This window comes from Dipteris shenzhenensis, chromosome 18 (genome assembly GCF_047967505.1).
Source record: "Dipteris shenzhenensis isolate YYH24624 ecotype China chromosome 18, Dip_SZ_1.0, whole genome shotgun sequence".
In the NCBI taxonomy this organism is placed as follows: domain Eukaryota; kingdom Viridiplantae; phylum Streptophyta; class Polypodiopsida; order Gleicheniales; family Dipteridaceae; genus Dipteris; species Dipteris shenzhenensis.
Genome location: NC_141613.1, coordinates 1,868,253 through 1,886,447, shown reverse-complemented (window position 1 = coordinate 1,886,447; position 18,195 = coordinate 1,868,253). Strand labels below are relative to the sequence as shown.

General features: G+C 47.1%; 1 protein-coding gene across 2 annotated transcripts in view; it reads left to right on the top strand.

Annotated features, from left to right (window-relative positions):
• The window catches only part of DAL1 (E3 Ubiquitin ligase family protein), a 36,479-nt gene that overhangs the window by 8,519 nt on the left and 9,765 nt on the right, over nt 1–18,195 (top strand). For both annotated transcript variants that reach the window (XM_087389347.1, XM_087389346.1), the window contains exons 7-10: nt 16,353–16,465; nt 16,551–16,661; nt 16,769–16,815; nt 16,965–17,085. In XM_087389347.1, coding sequence (XP_087245473.1) covers nt 16,353–16,465; nt 16,551–16,661; nt 16,769–16,815; nt 16,965–17,085 — 392 coding nt within the window. The remainder of the gene's footprint in view (nt 1–16,352; nt 16,466–16,550; nt 16,662–16,768; nt 16,816–16,964; nt 17,086–18,195) is intronic.

The window sequence follows — 18,195 nt, the reverse complement described above, 5'->3', positions numbered from 1 at the left end:
CAAGCTCCCCAACCATCTCCATCTCCCTCTCCATCAAGCTCCTCTCCATCTCCCTTGGGCCTCTCCATCAACCTTCCTCTCCATCTCCCCCTCCATCTCCCCCTCCATCTCCATCTAGCCCTCCTGCTCTCCACCTAGCCTCGCCAGCCCTCCGCCTAGCCCTGCCAGTCCTCCGCCCACCCTTGCCTAGCCTCGCCTCAACCTAGCCCCGCTTGCCCTCAGCTTACCCCTGCATAACCTCGTCGCCTCTTAGCCCACCCTTGCCAGCCCTTCGCCCACTCTCGCCTAGCCTCGCCCCTCAACCTAGCCTCGCCTAGCTCCGCCAGCCCTTCGCCTACCCCCGCCAACCCTTTGCCTATCCCCGCCTAGCCTCACCAACTAGGAACCCCTAGTTGGGCTGAACCCCCAGCTCAACTAGGGGTTTAGCTCAGCCAGGGAGTGACAGGAGATATGGCCAGCAAATAATGGCCTAGCCTACCCTCCTCTTCAAAATCACCCTCTACTCTAGCAACCTCCAATAGTAAAACCCGATACGCCACAGTTGCAGCCAAGACGCCTTCCTCGTATGCGCATATCTATGACTGAGGTGGTCTTTTTGACCGACCCATTATTGGGTATCATGAACAGATTTGCTTCCTACAGGGTCAAGTGAGAGAGCTGAAGATGCAACTGGCGGATGCCATAACTAGAATTCAAGTTTTGGAAGGACCTGGCAAGAAGGAAGTCATTGATGAGGTTGTAAAGTCATGTAATGCCCCCCAACTAGTCTCTACAGTTAAGAATCTAGTTCAAACAGAAGTGTAGACAGCCAAGCAAGAAGTGTGGAGTTTGATGCAAAGGTCAACAAAGCTGATATTTAGGAAGAGATTAAAGAACATGCAGCTTTAAAGGATAATGCTTTGAAAATCAGAATTGGGGGGCTTCTAGATGAATGTTTGTCATGTGCATGGTGTACCTAGGGTTGGAAAGCAGGTGAACGTGGGTTACGGGATAGCATAGGGCTGGATGGCTATTTTTAGCCGAGATTGCTATATATATAGATTGACTCATATATAGTGCTCGCTTTATATGGAGGGAGCTATTCATAGCATTATGCTATCTATAGCGGGTTACCTTCTATATAGAGGGAGGGCCAGTGCTATTGTGTAGATCAGTTGAGCGCTCCTCAACTGATGGATGGGGCTTGGACCCAGGCCGGGACTCTGGTTATTTACATGGCGGATTATAGGTGGTGTATCGAAGGTCCTCTGGACGGGCTCAGGTGGTATGGGACGCCTGGGTTAGATACGGGCCTATGGATGAGTCGAGCTGTAGCCCACGTGCTCGGGGGTGGTCGGGAGGATCGAGGCACCTGCTCTATGATTCTGGTTGTATTGAGGACGAGATTCTAGGTCAGTGATAGGGTCAGATCCTGCGGGGTCGTGTCATCTGGTATCAGAGCCATCCTATTACGATTGAATTCAACGCGAGGTATGTAGAAAAGATGTCTTCTAGGTACGCTTTTTGAGGTTGCTTTTGCAAATCTGAATTTCTGCTTATGTATGGGCTGAATCGTTGGCTGATGATGTGCGCTCATGATTGGGAGAGTTGTGGAAGAAATAGAAGTCCATAGGCTGTGTGCTCTCTCTTGGTTGCTACGTGTTTGGAAATCGTGATTCCCTGAGAAGGGTAGGCGATGAGAAGACTTGATGCTTTCAGCAAGAGATATGAGGATGGATCGTTTCTGACCTATAACTACCCACGCTTGGGTTGTTGATGTGATTGGCTGTGTGGGGACGCGTGACAGTAGGATGGTTAGGGAAAGAATTCGCTCTAGGTTCTCAAGGATGAGATTCCTACCCTAGAGACCTAGATTTGCTGCAGTTGAGAAGGAGGAAAGAGAGAGCGTTCATAAGCCTAGAAAACGGCTTGTCTAGGAAATTCGGGCATCAGAGATAGGGACGATATGATTGGGGCAGGCGCTTGGCTTTGGGAAGGAGCGTATGGCCTGATTTTAGCGCGTTTTGGCTATTTTTCGCTGGCTGGAGAAAAGAGGGACAGGATCTATTAGAAGCGAGACTGTTTTTTGGTTAAAAAGCAGGTTGCTTTTTTGTTTTTCTCTAGCAAGGAAAGCACTGCTCTAAATCTAGCGCGTTTTGGCTGGCTGGAGAAAAGCGGGACAGGATCTATTAAAAGCGAGACTGTTTTTTTGGTTAAAAATGAGGTTGCTTTTTTGTTTTTCTCTAGCAAGGAAAGCACTTGCTCTAAATCAAGCACCCACCCTAAATTCGCCTAGCTTTTGTTGGCCCTTCCTGGCTATTTATATACCCGGGATTTCATTCTCTTTCTCACTTCAGCACTTCAGCGCATGAAGGCGAATTTCCCACCCTCTTTTTGTCTGAGATCAGCCTATCAGATTCCGCCATCTTTCTTGCTGTCCTCTACTCGCCTTCTTCCTTGATTCCACGCAGCACCAGATTCCTTTTTAGTGTGAAGAGCACACGTTTGGACACAGCTGCTTTTCTTCTAGTCTCTCTCTTGTGCGAGATATTTTCCAGCCATGGAAGGACATGAAAGTAATGAGACACCTACGTTGGATTACTGTTTTATTGAGATGGAGGACGAGGCTACATCGGAGGTTATTCCTCGTAGACCTCATGACTTGCTACGAGAGATGGATTCCTTAATGGATGAACTCTGGGTAGCTCTTCACTACTATAAAACCCCTCAGTACCAGAAATATATTGAAGAAGGCTCATGCTGTTCTAAATGTAGACAGCTTGTTTTAGAGTCTTTATACCGCTTCCGTGCTATTGAGAAGCGATGAAGAGGTTGAAATCCTCAGTTTTGACCGACACCTAATTATTTTTTGCTCGACTGGATCTTTTGAACCACTCTTGGTTCAAGAAGCTCCCCAATTTTGTATGAATTATGTTCTAAATTGTCTTGTTATTAAATTGACCAGGTTTTGGTTAATTTGGATTCGATTGGTAACTAAGTGGCATTTATAATTTGATTGGTTTTTTCAAATTATATAACGTGTACTTTTGTTCCATATATCTTGCAGTTTTTTAGATATATGGTACATTGAGGATGCCTGAGACTTTGTTACATCTTAAACTGGACTTAACTAAGACAATTGGATTCCCTTTCTCGAATCTTGGTGCGTAGATTTCTGTTTGGTTTCTATTTGAAGTTTTGATCTCGATGTGATTGTGAGTTATGGCGTTTCTTCGAGTCACCGTTTGGACATATGAAGGTTCTTATTGATTAGACCAGGATGAGTCTTGATGGATACTTTCTTTGAATCATGTCCAAAGGCGGGGTCATTCTGATTCTCACTCTTTTAGCCGAGGTCATGGATAGTCAGGATTCAAGAGTTGTTAGGGATGCTACCTATTGGTTTTCTTCTTTGACCTATTGGTTGGGGTATTGTAACACAAGGGGGTGATATAATCACATTAAGAAAAGGATTGAGAACGGATTCGCCACCCTGACTCAATCTGGGATGGTCTGAGTAAAGAGGGATTGGCTACCCTGATTCACTCATATTGTCCACGGAGTTTTTTATTTGTAGTATACTTTGGTGGTATGGGACACTAAGAAGATTCTCTGATGTGGTGGTATAATCCAGCGTGAAATAATACCCAAGGACCTCTAGGGTGAAGTACAAGTAGGCTGAATTGAATTGGTGGCAACGTGATTAGATTTTTTACGAGGGTTGACTAAGATTCTTTACCCTGAGAGAAGCCATGTATTTTTTTTGGGTTCAACCCTGGAGCTCCATAGTCTAGACTCAATCTCAGGGAGGGTTACCGCATATCTTCTGATGATGGTATGTCAGTGCCTTGTTTAGAACTTGATGTTCCTAGATAAGAGATCCTAAGAACTGGATGATCCTGTGATCGGAGCGGTTTATTGTGCACAAGTTTATACAGGATGTTCGATAGTGGATGTTGTTTTAAGAGATTTCGGATTGTATGTTTCCATAGTCTTTGGATCACATAGGATGTTATTCCTATGATGGTTGACTATATACATGTCTAGAACAGTACCATTGACTGGATATAGCCAACTGAATCTTTACTGATTATCCTCATGTAGGGGCATTTCGAGGATAGATCAAGGGGACCATATTTTTGGTCAGGATTTTGCCCATTGATACTTCCATGAAGATTCTTCCATCATGAGTTATGAATGGATACCTAATTGTTGTGCGATGGAAAGTCTGTCATGTATTTCAACCCAAGAATTTGAATTACAAGGGTATTCCGTTGAGGGATTTTCTAAATACTAAGTAATTCAGGACATTAGGGTTGATAGAAATTGCAACCCAAAAATTGGCCTCGAGGGTTCAATTGATGGGGATGTTCGAACAATGATTCCTCAATCTCAACCTAAGATTTTGAGTTCAAGGATACTCAATAGATAAGGTTGATAGAATCATTTACCTTCAGGTACGGATTTTACCATGCTTGTGTACGGATATGTCAACGGAATTAACTCTGTGGATTCAGGCGTTACTTGATTTCTCGAGAAGATTACTCGACGATATGTAACTTTGTTTAGATTGAGAGATTTACTTTCCTTGGGTTAGTTATCAAAGACTGTGGCTTTGGCCTTAGATTCTCTTTGATTTGAATCTCATGGAAAGTATAGCACACTCAAATTGATAGTCAGAGTATAGTTATTGGCATTGACTCATCTTCACAGAGAGTTTTCGGGCTTTCTAGTGAACTCAAGAGTGAGTTCTTAGAGGAAGGGGAGTATGTCATGTGCATGGTGTACCTAGGGTTGGAAAGCAGGTGAACGTGGGTTACGGGATAGCATAGGGCTGGATGGCTATTTTTAGCCGAGATTGCTATATATATAGATTGACTCATATATAGTGCTCGCTTTATATGGAGGGAGCTATTCATAGCATTATGCTATCTATAGCGGGTTACCTTCTCTATAGAGGGAGGGCCGGTGCTATTGTGTAGATCAATTGAGCGCTCCTCAATAGATGGATGGGGCTTGGACCCAGGCCGGGACTCTGGCCATCTACATGGCGGATTATAGGTGGTGTATCGAAGGTCCTTTGGACGGGCTCAGGTGGTATGGGACGCCTGGGTTAGATACGGGCCTATGGATGAGTCGAGCTGTAGCCCACGTGCTCGGGGGTGGTCGGGAGGATCGAGGCACCTGCTCTATGATTCTGGTTGTATTGAGGACGAGATTCTAGGTGTGATAGGGTCAGATCCTGCGGGGTCGTGTCAATGTTATAAAGAAGAGGAATCATTCAGTGATACCTTTGCACATGTTAAAGCAGCCATGCGGAAAGGGCCTCAAGAAATTGGAAAGAATTGTCCTAAGATTTCACATCGAAGCTTTGGACCCTTTCTGATTCTTCATATCAAATGATGTCTCCATGAAGCTACAGTCACCGACATGAACCATGCATTCCATTTTTCATGTATTGTGGCTCAAGCCATATGTGGGCCCGGCATTGACAACCATTCCTGATGTGGAGCAGCCAGATATCGTAGATGAGGCATAGGTTGTGGAACCCAAGCAGATCCTTCTCCATCAGTTCAAGAAGGATACAAGCAACTGCTAGCGTCTTTATGCAGTCAAGTTCAAGCACTGCACCTCAGGTGAAGCACCATGTGATTTATTATCCTTACTTCTTTCAGCTGATAAGGAGGCAATGCACATTCCCTAGCTCCAGCTTAGACAGAAGGGGGTGTCGTGGGCATCCACAGCCCATGGCTTGGCTGCCTTTGCTGGCAACTGCAGCCCACAGGTACAGCAGGTACAGAAGCAGTGAAGCATTACAAAGTCGGAAAATAACAAAGCAGGTCAAAAAGGGCAAAGTCAACTTTTTGGACAAAAGGCAACACATTGACTTTTTTGGTATAAAAATACTTAATGCATTGACTTTTTGGTCTGCGTAGGCCAGCTGCCCAGGGACAACCAAGTCTGACCACGGTTCTCAGCCTCCAGCCCCTCATTTGGGATCAAACCCAGGAGCCTCTTCAGTCAGCAGCTGAGTCCTAGCAGGTCCTTACAGCTGGACAGCAGCAGAGACAAAGAGCGGAGGAGCAGCCTGCCTTTCTCCATCTCCATCCTCACTAGAAGGGTCTCCCTGAGAGCTCTCCGGAGGGACCTCGCCTCCATTCAGCGACTCCAGCAGGCTTCCCTGGGCTCGGAGGAGCTTCGGATCTAGGCCCTTCGAGCCAGAGCCCTCCTGGAGGAGACACTCCAGCGTCGCTCCGAGTTTTCCTATCACGCCTCTCTCTCCTTCTGGGCCCGGAAGGGTGACCGGATGTGCAGGGAGTTCTTCAGGACGCATGGCCAGAGAGCTGCAGGTGATCAGCTTCGGAGTCTCAGGACAGCGGATGGCCACATCGTTACGGATCCGGGGGAGGTCCTGGGGTTGGCCACTGACTTCTACAGGACCCTCTTCCAGCAGGAGCCGCTTGCCCCTCGTGCTAGTCGTGCCCGTGAGGAGGTGTGGAGGCACATTCCATCCCTGGTCCAGCCTAGCATGCAGGCGACGCTGTTGGCACCGTTCACCTCGGATGAGATGTTGGAGGCCTTGATGGCTATCGACGGACAGAAATGCCCAGGTGAGGATGGGCTATCCCGAGCATTCTTCACCTCCTTCTGGGACCAGATCCATCAGCCCCTCCTTGCAGCTCTGCAGGGGATTTTCAGCCGCGGTCAGATGCCAGAGAGCCTTTCCTCGGGACTGATTTGCCTCATCCCGAAGGGAGGAGATAGACAGGAGATTCGCCAGTGGCGTCCGATCACTCTCCTTACCACTGCCTACAAAATCCTCGCCAAGATGATCAGTGCCAGAGTTCGGCCTCTACTCCTTGACCTCGTCCATGACACTCAGACAGGCTTTGTCCAGGATCGCAGTATCCTGGATAATGTCTTCACCTTTTCAAAGGCGGTGGAGTGGGCTCAGCACAGCGGATCACACCTTGCCATTCTACTTCTCGACTTTGAGAAGGCCTACGATCGCGTGGACTGGTCCTTTTTGGAGGGGACTCTGGAGCGGCTAGGTTTCCCGGCAGGTTGGATTCAGGGTATCTCAGCTTTGTACAGGACAGCGTCTAGCAGAGTCATCATTGGAGGCAGGATGGGTGAGCGCTTTAGCTTGGAGAGATCAGTACGTCAGGGCTGCCCCCTTGCTCCTTACCTGTTTCTCTTCTTCGCCGAGGCCATGACTTACTACCTTCAGGCGAGGTCCACAGGGCTCAGGGGTGTTCGCCTTCCACTCCGGGAGGACACGGAGCTTTTGGACTCGGAGTACGCAGATGATACAGCCCTTTATGTCCAGGACGATGAGCGGATGCTAGAGAGGGTGCGGATGGCCCTGGAGGTTTTCTGCTCGGCCGCTGGCGCGAAAATCAACTGGAACAAATCAGTTGGTTTTCTCACAGACCCTGGGGCGTGTTCTCAGTGGGGGCGATTTCTGGGTTTCAGATGGATTCCACGTGGACAGACAGCTAGATACCTTGGCTTCCAGGTTGGCCTAGACATCACGCCAGCTCAGCAGTTTCTCCCGGTGCTAGACTCCATCCGACGGAAGCTGGCTTTCTGGAGCACTGCTAAGCTCTCTCTTGCAGGTCGTGCCCTGGTAGTTAACCAGGTCCTCCTAGCCACGGCTTGGTATGTGGCTTCCTGCTGGTGCTTCTCGAGATCCAGCGCGGCACAGCTCAGGAGGTTGGTTCGGAACTTCCTTTGGTCTGGGGAGGATGGTCATAGAGATACCAGAGCCAGGGTTGCTTGGCAGACAGTCATTCTTCCGCAGGCTGAGGGTGGCCTAGGGGTCATTGATCCAGAGCTTCAGAGTCAGGCCTTGTTAGGCAAGCTTGTCATCCGCGGTTTGACCCCAGGGGGGCAGACGTGGAAGATGTTACTTCAGCAGGGAGTCGGCTCTTGTGTTCCGCGCCGAGGTGGAGAGTGGCTACCGTCCCTCAGGTGGATCTTCACCTCTGCCCCGCTCACTCAGCCCCGCTCCCCACTCGTTCGTAGCCTCCTCATGGTTTGGAGGCGGCTCCGCCTCAGTCTCATTCAGTCCCCTCCCAGCTGTCAGGAGGAGATCGATCGCCAGCCGCTTATCTGGAACGGTCAGGTCAGAGATGTCGAGGGCCTTCAGTTGGGGGAGAGATCACATATCAGGTGGGACGGCTGGATGAGGGGGCCAGCCCGATCCCTTCGTGTTTGGAGGGATACGTACAGACATCTGGAGATGACTGATCTTGCAGACGCAGCTGGAGGTGCACGTGGAGCCCAGGCGAGACGCACGGAGATCGACGGTGCGATCCCAGCTGCTTGGTTGGTTCCACCTGAGCCTCAGATCCTCATGCCTGGTGACACCCGCTGGCTGGGACAGTTCACCCCCCGTGGCATTCCACTGGTGATCGCAGGACGTATGGATGACTCCTCTATCTCCTTCTTCGCGATTTCTGGGGATGGACGACTCAGGAGAGAGGATGCGCTCATCGACCCCCTTCTCCCGTGGCAGAGGGTTCGGGTCGTAGGCCTCTTGGGGAAGGTCTGGCGTACCGACCCTAGCATCGAGCAGGACCAGGTGCAGCTTTGGCGTCTTTGGCTCTGGGAGGGGCGGGCCTTGTCAGAGCTTGATTGGGACCCAGGAGAGTGGTGGTGGCCAGAGATTGTGACAGGACAGGGGCCGACCTCCTTCTTCGCCTACAGTACGACCCTGGGCAGGCGAGTTCTCGGGAGGATGCAGAGCCGCCCCCCCACCCAGCGACCCAGCTGGTACGCACATGGTATTTCCAGGTTCTTTTTGCAGGCATTCTGGAAGGCCTTGTGGGAGAGCTGGCGGCCGCGGAAGATCTCATACTTCCTGTGGCTTCTTGCCCACAAAGGTCTTCCAGTGGGGAGCTGGTTGAGGCAGATAGGCCAGGACGGATGTTGCCAGATTTGCCATGCGGATGAGGAGACACCAAAACACTGCCTGTGGAGCTGCACTCGCGCCCAGGATGTGTGGAGGTGGACTTTTGGGATTCTTACTTGCGCAGCACCAGAGCTAGGATTGATCACTTGGGGCGCGTTCTGTTGGTGCAGCACCGCACCTGGTCTTCATCACTTATTCGAGGCATGCCAGCAGGACCCCACTTTCCTTATCACACAGGGGACGTGGGGACCGCTCGAGGGTATCCCGCAGCACCTAGCAGAGGCTGATATAGGAGTTCGGGAGAGGCAGCCAGTCTGGGAGATTATTAGCAGCATTACAGGGTGGCACATCTGGACCTCGCGCTGCGCGCAGATCCTCGGTGGCACCTCCTTATCGACTGCCCAGATCATGGCGGAGATTTGGAGTGAGATTATTCATACCCTCAGAGGCCAGTGGGACCAGATTCAGGGAGACTCCCGGGCCGGTCAGGAGAAGCGGAGACGCTTCCTCCGGGCTTGGGACACACAGGGCCTCTTCTTCGAGCAGACTTCGCAGGGCCTTCGGTGGCACTTCTCACCACCCCGATGGTTGTTCATTCATACTCGTCTTATCCCTCCGTGAGAGGATGTTTTATTTTGCTACCTTTTAGGGCTGTGTCCGATTTGTGAACGCAGCCCGTCAGCTATAAGCTGACCTCTTGTATCTTGTTCTCGAAGTAATATAATTAGCACTGTTTTTTCGGCAAAAAAAAAAATAACCCTAGGATTAGGATTAGGAGTAATAGTCCTAAAGTCCTATTGTCCTATTAGTCATACGTTGACTAAGTAGAACTAGCTTACAAGGCCATACCAAGGGACTAAACCCAACAAACCCCCTCCATGGTATGAATGAAGTATTTTGGAAACATCTTAGAGATACCTAGAACTAATGCCATGGTTGCACATGTTCATCCAAAAAGATAAAGCTACCTATGGAAGTACAGGGATGGCAATATCATGTAACAAATGGAATCAAGTGTAAAGCTTGTCAAAAAGATTCAAACTTGGGTCATGGAAGCACTTTGATGAAGATATCTGCCAAATTGTCTTGCATCGGAACATAAGACAAGTAACTGCTTCTAATAGTCTCTCTTTGACATAATGATAATGAACCTCTATGTGCTTGGTGCGTGCATGAAACACTGGGGCGCGCACAATACCTAAACCACTCCGACTGTTAGTGTAGATAGCAGTAGGAGGTGTTTGACCAAGATCAAGGTCTGCAAGTAGTTTTTGTAGCCATATACATTTTACCATGGCTGTAAAAGCTGTGCCCTGTATTCAGCTTCATAGTTGGAAGTAGCAACTATGCTTTTTGCTGAACCAAGAGATGCATGAAGCTCTAGCATAAAATAGTTGCCGCTATGTGACACTCTAGTGTCATAACATCCTGCCCAATCATTTTTTTGGTAAATGAATGTAGAGTAAGTGAAGAGTTGTGACCGTAGAGAAGGCCCAATCCTTGGTTGCTTTCAAGTAGTAGAAGACACACTTCATAGCCTGCCAATGTTGTGTATTGGGGCTGTGCATGAATCTGCTTAACTACTGAAGATCTAGCTCTATTAGCTAGATTTAGATGCTCGTTTGGGAGAAAGAAAGAAACAAAGTTTATTAAAGTCTTTGGAAGACCGATGGGTCTATGCGACTGTGAAAACCGTGGTACAAACGAGCTGTGAGGATGGAGCTACTAAACGAGCATCCACACCAATGTAGAATGCAAAAAATGCAAAATGGTAGTACTAAGTACTAAGTACAACATAGTCGTGTCAGTGGTCGACTACATATCAATCTCATCATCATAATCATTGTCATCATCATCATCATCATCAGGATATCAGGGTGGATGAGGCAGTGGAGGCATGAACGCGACGATAGAGTGCTATCGGCTGCTCACAGGTGTGGCCTTGTGACGTCTCCTGGTCACAACTCTGCGTCTAACAAGGGCTACAATAACCCCTGTCGGTTGGGCTCCGACTCTGAACAGGGAGGAGATATCCCCAATTGTAATCTGCGGGTCAACCCTCTGTTTGAGCTGTTGAGTCGTTGGCTCTGGGTCACGATCATGTCGAGGTCTCGTCCCGTGGGGGTCCCTGTGATCTGGTAGGAAGAACTCCGTGATGGAGCTCTGAGAGGGATCTGTCAAGGGAGAACTCTGCTTCTGTCTTCGTGATCGAAGTAGCCTCTCGCGGTGCTTGACTGCCTCATGAATGAAAGCCGCCAAGCATCGTTTAGAATTCACAAGCAGTTGTAGCTTGAATGAAGAGATTTTGGACTACTTTTTGATTAGCCTTCTCGTTTAGTGCTAGCCTTCGTCATGGCTGAGTTTGCCCTTCACCTCTGGAGTGCCGACAGAAACTCAGTACGAAGACTTTGTATAAATGGATGCTCAAGTATGTGTGGGTATGTGGATTTGTATGTGTGAGAGCATATTTTATACTATGGTCTACACCCATTGTTGGGCGCTGATGACGTCATGGCGATGTCATAGTAGCTAGTCCCTGCTATGCATGATGGAGTTTATGGTTTCCAACCTTATGAGTGACTATCATGAGATTGAAACTGCACTATGTTGTGTTTTTAGAGGATGACTTTGGGAATGTTCCTTGATTCATCTAGGTATATATTGAAGATCTAGCCATGTGTGACACAAATATGACAAGCATCCAACAACCTGCTAATAGAGAGTGGGATCAAAGGGCTCAACAACATCATCCATGGAGAGATGGAAACTAGACTCCATGGGGGTAGAAATTTGTTTACAATCCTCAAACTGAAATATGTGTAGCTGTCCAATGTATTTGGACTGACTCATAATAGACTGAATGCCAAGATAAGTGAAGCTGGTAGCTGGTGGCCCAAATCTGTCATTGCAAATGACTGCGGCAAATCAGCCTTAAAGGCAGCAATATGCTGAGTGGAAGGTACAGTGAAAAGCATATCATCAAATATAGAATTAAAATCAGCAAGTTTGCATCAGCTTGTTCTTTGTATGATTATTTTGAAAACCGAGGTTATTTTCAGATCCTTGATTGCAAAACCAGGAGGCTGAGTGATATTCACCTCCTCTTCCAAGTCTCCATGAAGGAAGGCAGTTTTGATATCCAGTTGATGCACTTGCCAATGATGATGGCTGCAATAGCAATGATCGTATGATGGTAGTTATGTGTGACGTGGGTGCAAATGTCTTCTCAAAATCAATGCCTTGCTGCTGAGCATAACCTTTTGCAACAAGACAGGATTTGTAGCGGTCAACAATGCCATCGGCCTTCTTCTTGAGTTTATATTCGCATTTGGTGCCTATAGCACGCTTGCCCTTAGGCAAATCACTCAACTCCCAAGTGCCATTTTGATGAATTGAGAAAAACTCAGATTTCATGGCTTCCATTCAAGCCTTGCAATTAAGGCGTCCTTGTGACACAGTGCCTCTTCATTGCAAGCTATAGTAATCAATGCAACCTCCACTAATTGTCCTTTCATGTGATGAGATGCTGCTCTTGTGTGTCCAGACAAAGGCTCAGCTTGTTTGCTGTCCTTCAATGTGTAGCAACCATCTGGGGAGTTTTTTTTTCTCGTCTTATGACAACCTCTTCAGTCACTGCTTCATCTGTGGTGGCCTGATCAATGTGAGGAAATTCAGGCTGACAAACAGATTCTGTTTGTGGCTGTAAATGAGTTGAGACCTCCACGCACTCGTCAAAGTCTGAACCAAGGGCAGCAATGTATCAAAGACGTTAGAAGCAACAATCGTTGGCTGTTTTTGACAGTCCAAGAATGGAATACCAGAATTTTCAGCGAAGACAAGATCTCTACTGATAATAACTTCCCAGCACGGGCTGGTATAACTGATAGCCTTTGTGTTCTGATGATGTCAGTGGGGATGTTATAGTAGCTAGTCCCTGCTATGTGTGATGGAGTTTATGGTTTTCAACCTTATGAGTGACTATCATGAGATTGAAACTGCACTATGTTGTGATTTTAGAGGATGAGTTTGGGCATGTTCCTGGACTCATCTAGGTATATTTTGCGTTCTGAATTGTATCCAATAAAGATGCATTTAAGTTCCTTCTCCTAAAGCTTATGCCATAACTGTGGATAGCATCTCGGGTATCGGTTATATCAACCAAATACTTGGGAGATTATTGTCAGTAGAGATGTAATCTTTGCTGAACATTCAGCTTCTCCTCTTGTGGACTGCAAAGCAAAGCTAGATGTTGACATGTTCGATGCCTTTGAATCTTGGTTACCTTTGCCATCATCAGAAGAGGATTTTGACCAGCAACATGAGCCTCCTGCAGGCCCTCCACTAAGCAATAATCAGCCACAACCTCATGCTGATTTGCAGGTTTCTCTTTTGGCACAAAATGATCCCACTATTCATGATGCAGTCATTGAAGAAAGAGCTGTCAATAGACAGCAAAGGCAAGTTCCCAGATGGCTTCTTGATACATTGAGGGACAGCAAACAAGATCAGCCTTTTGCTGCCCGGACAAGATCAGGGAATAGATAGCATGGTCACTTTCTTGAGTTTGCACTCCTTGCTACAGCTTGCAATGAAGAGCCTCTATGCCATAAAGATGCTTTTGACAGCAAAGAGTGGATGGATGCAATGAGAGCTGAGTTACAATCTATTGCCAAAAATGACACATGGGAAATAGTAGATTTCCCTCCCGGCAAGCATGCCATTGGAACGCGGTGGGTCTACAAATTAAAAAGGAAATTTGATGGCAGCATAGATCGATACAAAGCCCGTCTTGTTGCAAAAGGGTATGCCCAACAACAAGGCATTGACTTTGAGGAGACATTTGCTCCCACATCCAGGATTACTACCATTAGATGTGTCATTGCCATTGCAGCCCATCATCATTGGCAAGTGCACCAGCTTGACATCAAAACTGCTTTTCTTCATGGGGATCTGTCGGAAGAAGTCTATGTCACACAACCTCTTGGCTTTGAGGTTGTTAATTCTGAAAATAAGGTATGCCGGCTTAGAAAAGCCCTTTATGGTTTGAAGCAGGCACCCAGGGCATGGTATGCCAAAATTCATGCACACTTACTCCTTGGTTTTCAGAAGAGTCCCACAGAACCCACTCTTTATGTCCGTGGGAGTGGATCTGATTTTTTAGTGCTGATTTTATATGTGGATGATATGCTCATCACGGGTCCAGATACTCAGCAAATTGCAGCAGATTTTTGACATGTAAGACATGGGACAGCTCCATTATTATTTGGGCATTCAGTTTGCTCATGTTGAGGGGGGTATCATGATGTCTCATTCCAAGTATATTGGACAGCTCCTTGATTGTTTTCAGTTTGAGGATTGCAAGCCAATCTCTACTCCAGTGGACCCTGGCTTCAAATTCTCAGCTCATGATGGGAGCCCACCATGCGATATCACTCTTTATCAGCAGGCTGTTGGATGCCTTATTTATTTATGTCACACCAGACCTGACTTGCAGTATGCAGTATCTCAGCTCAGCAGATTCATGCACATGCCCAGTTCATAGCATTGGCAGGCAATGAAGAGAGTCTTTAGATATGTCAGAGGCACTCAGGATTTAGCCCTCTTCTATGGTGATCAGGGTTCACTTACCATGCATGCTTACACGGATAGTGACTGGGCAGGATGTTCCGACACCAGAGTGTCAAATATTGGCAATTGTTTTTTGCTTGGCAATTCATGTATCTCTTGGCCCAGCAAGAAGCAACCAACAGTTGCCACGTCTAGCTGTGAGGCTGAGTACAGGGCAACTTTCACCGCTACAGTAGAGTGTGTTTGGCTTCGACAGTTACTTACAGATCTTGGTATTCGCCAGACATCCTCCTCTATTGTCTACACTGATAGCCAGAGTGCTTTGGCCATTGCGCCTAACCCAGTGTTTCATGCGCGTACCAAGCATATTGAAGTTCACTATCATTATGTTCGGGAGCGGTTGTCAGTAGGAGACATAGAGTTGTCCTATCTTCCCACAGAGGACAACATAGCAGATATGTTTACAAAGGCACTTCCTCGTCCCAAGTTCGAAGTCTTTCGACAGGCTTTACACTTGGTTCCCTTTGTTACATGATCTGACATCCGTACATTCATAGGTGGCTATATCCTTTTGGATGAACATGTGTCACCATGACTAGAAAATACCAGGTATTCTGAGACGTTTCCAGAGTGCTTCAGCCCATCCCATGGAGGGGGGTTTGTAGACCATCCTCTGGTGGTTCTAGTGATGCCCTATAGGCCATGGTATGTGCCTTGTAGGCATAAATAAAGACACTTATGGCGGCCAGCCAAAAGTAGGATATCTTTCTCGGCTGCAAACTGGACCATAACCGCGTCCAAAACCTGGAACGGACATCTCGGGGCACTCTGGGCCACCCAATGCCTCTCCCTTGAAGGGGTCCACATCGAAGAGTCCATCTGAACCCTCCTGCCAATCCGTGTGGTGTAGGAAAATGAGGGCACCTCGTCCACCTACTCGGCAAGGCCGCCCCTGGAGGGCCAAAACCACTCTCCCGGATCCCACTGGAGCTCCCTCAAGGGCCTACCCTCCCAAAGCCAGAGGAGCCATATGGGGGCATCCTGCTCTAAGATATTGGGAGGGTCAATGTGCCACTCCTTTCCCAAACGTCCCACTACTCTGATCATCTGCTAGTGAATCCCATGAAGACTCCAATCCATCTCTGGGTCTCCCTCAGTGAATGCTTGGAGTAGGCCTCCAAGTCCTACGCCTACGCGAAAAAAACCGGGCTGTGTGTAGCCTCACTGAATCATCATATAGTGTCTTTTAGGCCACATAGGACACTTAGTCCTATGTGACACCTAGGACACTTAGTCCTAGGTCTAGGTACTTGTACCTTGTACTCCTTTGTTTTTGGTTTATCTAAGTTTGACGTGACAGGTGTTCTTCTGCGACCCTTTGCTATCTGCACTCTCTCTCTCATTCGACCCTTCAACTGTGATTAAGTTTTGACACTTTATGACTATTATGTATGTTGCATGCAACCCCTTGGATGGTGCTGTTCTTGCTGCTTCCATCATTTTATGTTTTCTTGATGAACACAATGCTGCTGTTCTTCTTGCTTCCATCATTTTATCTTTTCTTGAACTAATAAACTGTCAGATTGGCCCCTTTTTTGAAGCTGCTTTGCTTATGATTTTTACAGTAGCGAATGAGGGAACATGTTTTTTATTAGTAAATTCGGGGTTAATATTTCAACAGTCAACTCGCATAATTTACTTAATTATGGTTTTCAATATGTTGGAAACATTTGATTTGGATAAAGGGAGGTACCCATTATCTGTTTGGATTTTTAATTTAAATTCACATTGGCTAGTTTGCAAGCATGCTTTCTTCCTTGTGTTTCACCTCATTGCAGGTGTTACTTAAGTTCATTCATTACCTTCTTTGGTTATGGGCTCAAACCAGGCTGTTCGAGATGATCTAGGGACATTACGCATTCAGAAGCCACACAAAGGCCCTTTTTATGTGTCTCCAAAGAGCATCGATGAGCTTATAGCCAATCTTGGAAGATGGTCTAGGTGTGTTTCATATCGTCTGTGTTTCAATGAGTGAAGCTCTTGGGACATTCATGCATATATGTGATTGTTTGTGCTGTCATTCCAGGTGGTATAAGTATATGTCCCTGGGCTTTACAGCTTTTGGAATCTACCTTATGACCTCTCATGCCATCAAGTATTTTCTTGAAAGGAGGAGGAGAGCTGCTCTCAATAGGAGGTGAGGGTCCTATCATAAATTATTTTAGATGCTTTGTAGATTTGGTTTGGGCTTGTTCACATTTCAGGAAGCTAAAGCCTTGGATAATACAACTTGCTCTTTTGTAGAGTCATAGAAGCTGCAGCACAGCGACGTGAACGTCGGGAACAAGAAGGCAAGATCAGAAATGCTTTACTGTCTGTTATTCCACAGTTGTAGAATGGTTTTTAGCTTGTATTCTTATAATCAATGATGGTTTTCTTTTTGTAGAAGCGTTGATTGACAAAATATGCATATACCAATAGATGCATTAGTTTCTTGCAGGCGAGGGGGACGCAACAGCGAGATATCTAGAGCATGATGTGACTGGATCCAAAAGGGATAACATTGTGCCTGACTTATGTGTCATTTGCTTGGAGCAAGAATATAATGCTGTTTTTGTGCCGTAAGCTTCTTATATAAACTTCTCACTTTTGGAAAGCTTTGTAATCTGATAATTCTCAGTGCATATTGAATATTTTCTATTGGAATTTTTAGAGTGTAGTGTAATAGGCTCTTCTACCAGTGTGTACATCTACTCCTTTTTGCTCCTAGAAGGAGTAATGAAAGTCCTATACTTTATCCTTCACCCGGCCAACTCAGAAGTGCTCGGTTTACAACACAACCCCGTGCTGGGTGACGATGCTCGCTCTTGCAGTCCTGAGGAGAGTGTGCCAACTCAGAAGTGCTAGGTTTACAACTTGACCCCATGCTGGGTGACGATGCTCGCTCTTGCAGTCTTAAGGAGAGTGTGCTTGATTGTAGAATAGGTGCCAACATATAAAACACTCGGAGGTTGGGGTTAGCTATCGGAGAAGAACCGTATGACGAACACACTTAGAAAATGGAGTAAACACACTTCTATTGGATCAAACTCTCTTGATACAACCAAGCCGCCTCCGCATGCAGTAAACACTCCCTATCCTAGCAACTCAGGTCAGAGGAAGAGAACTCTGCACACTGCTTGTTCTCTTATACTGGAAAACAAACTGTTTGCAATCCATCCGTACTTTGAGATCTGATTGACGATCATCCGTACATACGTACCGTAGTTTGTACACACAGATCGTACACAAGCACCGTGCTTGCAGTCCCTTACTAGCCCAGACTTGGAATTCTGTGTCAGTCTTGTACCAGACCGTACGTGGAATTTTGGTCCAATCTCGTACCAGCATGTACATTGAATTTTGTGCCAGTCCCGTACCCTCTTGTCGTACAAGATTTGAGCTACGAGACCCTGCTCTTCACATTCCGTTCGTGTTGCTTGCCGTACGTGCCATAGCCATCCACTACCTCCAAGATGATCCTCTGTCTCCTTTCTTTGCTCTCCCCATTACGTGCGCCCGTCATCGTTTTTCCTCCTGAGGCCTTCTAAGGCCTTCCTTTCCAAAGAGGGTTTGCATGGGCTTGCCATGTGGCAGCCCATGCCTTGGGTTGCCCCCAAGGGTCTCATTTGCTCCTAGGGCCCCTCTAATGGGGCATTTTTAGAAGCCCACCAACGACCAACTTAAAAGCC